Here is a 4,116-nt window from a genome sequence, read left to right on the forward strand (position 1 = left end):
AGAGCAACGCCCAAAATGCTCCAGTTTGGGTGGGTTTTTCCAGCTCCTGAGCTTTTTTTTTCCCCTGCCCCCTGCCAAAAATCGGTCGGGGGGGGGGGGATTTGAAGCCTCGATCCTTTTCTTGCAGGAAAAGGCATTTTCTTGGCGTGCAGGTCTTCAGCGCTCACACGAGAGCAACGCCGCACCAAAATGCTCCAGTTTGGGGGTTCGGTGGGTTTTTCCAGCTCCTGAGCTTTTTTTTTCCCCTGCCCTGTCCTACGTGCAAAATCATTACGGTGCTGCTGCACCGCCGTGCCCTCCCGTGGAGGACTTTCCTCCAGTTCAATTTTCTTCGCCCGGTTTCGGTGTCTGGCTGTAGTCCCGACCTTGCGGGGAGCGTGGTTTGCCCCATGCGCGGAGAAGTTGGGATAAGTAGAGGGTCGCAGCAAATTCCCTGCATCAAGGGAGAGCCATGCCGGCTCAAACGTCCCCCGTGCACCGTGGGGTGGAGATGTACTCGGGCAGCTTCGCCTTGGCGTCCTGCAGGAATTTAAGCCTCCAGATACAAAAGGCAAAGAGTCAAGTTTTCCAAAGTTCCCTGTTTTGACGTGTAGGTGCGTGGGATGGGAGGCGAGAGGAGATCTCCGGGTGCACGTAGCCTCTTTTGCTGGATATAACAGGCGATTAGACTTCCTCCCCATGCAGCTCAACAGCTTGCTTCGTTGCAGCAAGCACCTCTCTCTCCTTACACGTAGCTTCGTTTGCGATACGAATTATCTGCTTTTAGTTCCCAGTCTAGCGGGAGCCTTCCTGATAAATTCAGCCAGTTTGAGCCTGGCTTTGGTGTTTAAGGCATTTGCTCTCGCACCTTCAGTGCATCCTCCCCGGTTTCTGAGCCGACGTTGCCGCAAACCTGTGAGACTCAGTCCCTGAGTCGATCGGGCGCCGTTGAATTTTCCCCTTCCCGTACTCGAAGCGAGAGGCAGTGTTGAAGCAGCGAGGGCAGGCGGTTAAATATAATGCGGTATTTGTGGGGGAGGAGATGAGGACCGAGTCCCTTTCTCAATCATTTCTTTTCTTGGTGTCTACCCCCCCCCCAAAATACACCGTGTTGATGCTGGGGGAGCTTCACGTCTCTTCCCCAGCAGCTCACCAAAACCGCATTTTCTCTTCTTTTCCCCAGATATTAAGTTCCTGCCGCTGTATCCCGGAGAATCGCGAGGAACAAGAACCCAAGTCTTTTCTCAACTACTGTACAGGATGAAACAGCGCAAGCTTCCTAAGTTAGAGCCGGGCTTGCTCACATAGTAGACAGTGTGTTTAGGTTATTTATTTATTAAATTAGAATACTGTACATGCGGCCTCTGCCACTGGTGTTCGTACTGCCGCGGGACTGGGAGACGGTGGATTTCTTTCCGTTTGTTTCATTTTTCTCTTTGGGTTGTTCTTTTTCGGGGCTGGGAGGATGGGGGAGGCGAGGAAGAAGCTGGTGGAATCGAATTGCTGCGATGTACTTGGAATAAGTCCGTTATCACCGTTAATCCGACACGCACGATGGGAGCCGCGGGATCCGACTTCGAGGTCGCACGTTGCTTTTGGTTTCCTTCGCATCCCAGCGCTTCTTCCAGCGGAGCAGGATCCCGGCAGCCGTGAGAGCCGGCCGGAGGGCAGCCGGGTTTGCATTTCTCATGCCATTTGACAACGCAGCTAAAAACCTCGTTCGCTCCAGGCGCCGCCGACCAGCCGGGTGCCGCCTTGGCAGCGAAGCGGTAAATCTCGCCGGCGATCGCTGGAGAAACCTCTCGTAATTCTGCCGAACTGCCTGAGGGACGGTTCTGCCAGCGAGTCGGTGAACTTCGCCTTAGCACTGCTGAAAGCTGTAACGAAGGGTCCGGTCGTTAGCGTCAGCCAGGGATAGCCCCTAGCGTGCGGTAGGAGCCAGGAGGGCAGAGCGGTGCCCGCTCGGAGGCAGACCCTAACGGACGTGGTGGTGGTGGGGTAGGACCCACCACCGCTCCCTTCTTCGCAGCTCCGCAGTATTTTCCTGCTGCTTACGTTACGAGTGCCAACCTCCTACGGTTCAACCAAAGTCATATTCCCGGTGGGGCTACGGGGCAGCCTTGCGTGCCCGCGCTGGTGGAAGAGCCTTGCAACCTCGCCGACAAATGCTGCTCATGTGTCGGGGAGCTCTTCCAAACCCAAGCGGAGCTCGTCGGCCATCCCGGCTGGGAGGACCCCTGTCTACGCGAGGTCTTTCTCCAGCTGAATTTCAGTCCTCGTTGGAAATCTTTGGAGTTTTATTTTCTAGTAATATTTGCGTGATGAAATCTGGAAATCCCCTTTGAGTGTGAGAGACGTACGCCAGAGATATTCCCACCCCGATTTTGTGCGCGGGGAAGAGTTTTAGCATCACTAAACCCCTTCAATCACCTCAAATCTTGATGCATCAGAGCCGATGGAGAACAAATTTGCCATAGTTACTTGTTTTAGGCCAGGATGTCCCACCTGAACGCTGTGGACGGCACGGCACGCTCACCGAGGTGACTTTCCGAGTCTCCATGTCTCATCGGAGTCACTTTTCACATGGAGAACATGGACCTTCTAAAATAAAATTGCCCGATCCTGTAAGCTCAAAAGCCTTTATCCTGTGGTTGCTGCTTTGGTACCCGAGTCCCTCATCAGCTACAGATTCTTCTGTTGTCCTCACGGACTTCTTTGCCATCATGAAAAAACTCTTTTGTGGCAGCTCGTTCACGCACAAGAAAAGAAAAACTGTGGAATTACGATCTCGGCGGCCAAGTACTTCTCGTGGCTCTTGATGCCGAGGTCTGAAGTCCGCTTGACCACAAGCTGCTCGTCTTTGGAGCAAACCTTCTCGTATGCTTGCTTATTCCAAGTTTCTCTTTGAAATTTCTCAAAGCCTAGAAGTAAGGCTTTGAGAAGACCTTGAGAAGACTGTGAGGAGACGTCAGGCCTTTGAGAAGACTTTGAGGAGACCTTGAGAAGACCTTAGGCCTTGGAGAAGACTTTATCGTAGACCGATCACTAACCACAAACTCCAAATAATCTCTACTCACTCATGAATTTTATCCAGATCCTGAGATTTTTGGGAGGGGTCCCCTGAGCTATTTGAAACGTCACGTTTGGGTCTTTCCCCACGCTGGATTACCTTGGTCTGCACCAGCCAATGAACCCCAGAGTTTCTGTTGTTCTCTGCAGAGGCGCAGCGTGAAATCCTGCTCTCGGCCGAGGTGAAACGCGGTTGCAGGGTCACGTTGAGCAAAGCAGCTTTTGGAAAATAGGTGTCCCAGCCGCAGCCGCTTCTGCCCCGGGAAAATCCCTCTCCATCCGCATGACCCTTCGGTACAGCTCACGCAGTCGCTTACCTCCCCCGTGTCCGTCGCTTGTGCAGCATACGGTGGTGCTGTCCTCATCCGTGAATTCCTTCGTGCCGATTTTTAAGCCCGTTTTATCTTCCAGGTAGATAGGAGAAAAAGAAAAAAGTAATAATAAAATCCTAACTGGCTTTTCCCACCTCGATTTTTAAAGCTCTTCTCCATGTTGTTCTGCTTCTTCTGTAAGCTTTTTTGCTTGCTTGGCTTTTTCCTAATCAATCTGGAATCATATTCTGTGAACATCTCTAAATTAAACGTGTAATTTTTTTTTTTTTTTTTAAATGTAACACATTTTTAAAGAATTAGGAAAAAGGAGATTTAGGTAACACCAGCAAAATTGTATAAGGAAATTAATTCTGTTCTGAAATTTAGAAATAATAAGACAAAACCTGTCATCAGCCTGCAGTGAGGAAACAAAAACTTTGCAAACGTAACATTTTCAAAAGGATGTTTTAAATATTAATGTCTGAGTGATTGTATTAGATCAGCAAGAAAGACTCTGTAATCTCAAAACACAAATAAAACGTTGGAAAACTCAGCTTCTCCGGAGTCTCTTTCGGGTCTGGCAGGAGCAGATGGGGAGTTTTTTGGGCTGGGGGGGTACAACGAGGGGGTGAGGGATGGGGACGTTGTCCCCAAACCTGGTGCGGTGCCGTAGCCCCGAGCTCCCACCGCTGCCTTATAAAACCTGGCTGGGAAAGCAGCGCCGGCAGCCCCGCGGCCCCCGGGCCGCGGCCGCGGG

At 51.4% G+C, this 4,116-nt stretch overlaps 1 protein-coding gene across 1 annotated transcript in view; it reads left to right on the forward strand.

The window, feature by feature from the left end:
• AHCYL2 (adenosylhomocysteinase like 2) overlaps positions 1-3,912 on the forward strand; it is a 45,642-nt gene extending 41,730 nt beyond the window's left edge. Inside the window, exon 16 of the mRNA XM_009282657.1 lies at positions 1,163-3,912. Within this exon, the coding sequence (XP_009280932.1) occupies positions 1,163-1,169 (7 nt within the window). The 3' untranslated portion in view covers positions 1,170-3,912. The remainder of the gene's footprint in view (positions 1-1,162) is intronic.
• The last annotated feature ends 204 nt before the right edge of the window (positions 3,913-4,116 follow it).

The sequence above is a fragment of the Aptenodytes forsteri genome, unplaced genomic scaffold (genome assembly GCF_000699145.1).
Source record: "Aptenodytes forsteri isolate BGI_AS27 unplaced genomic scaffold, ASM69914v1 Scaffold310, whole genome shotgun sequence".
Lineage (NCBI taxonomy): Eukaryota > Metazoa > Chordata > Aves > Sphenisciformes > Spheniscidae > Aptenodytes > Aptenodytes forsteri.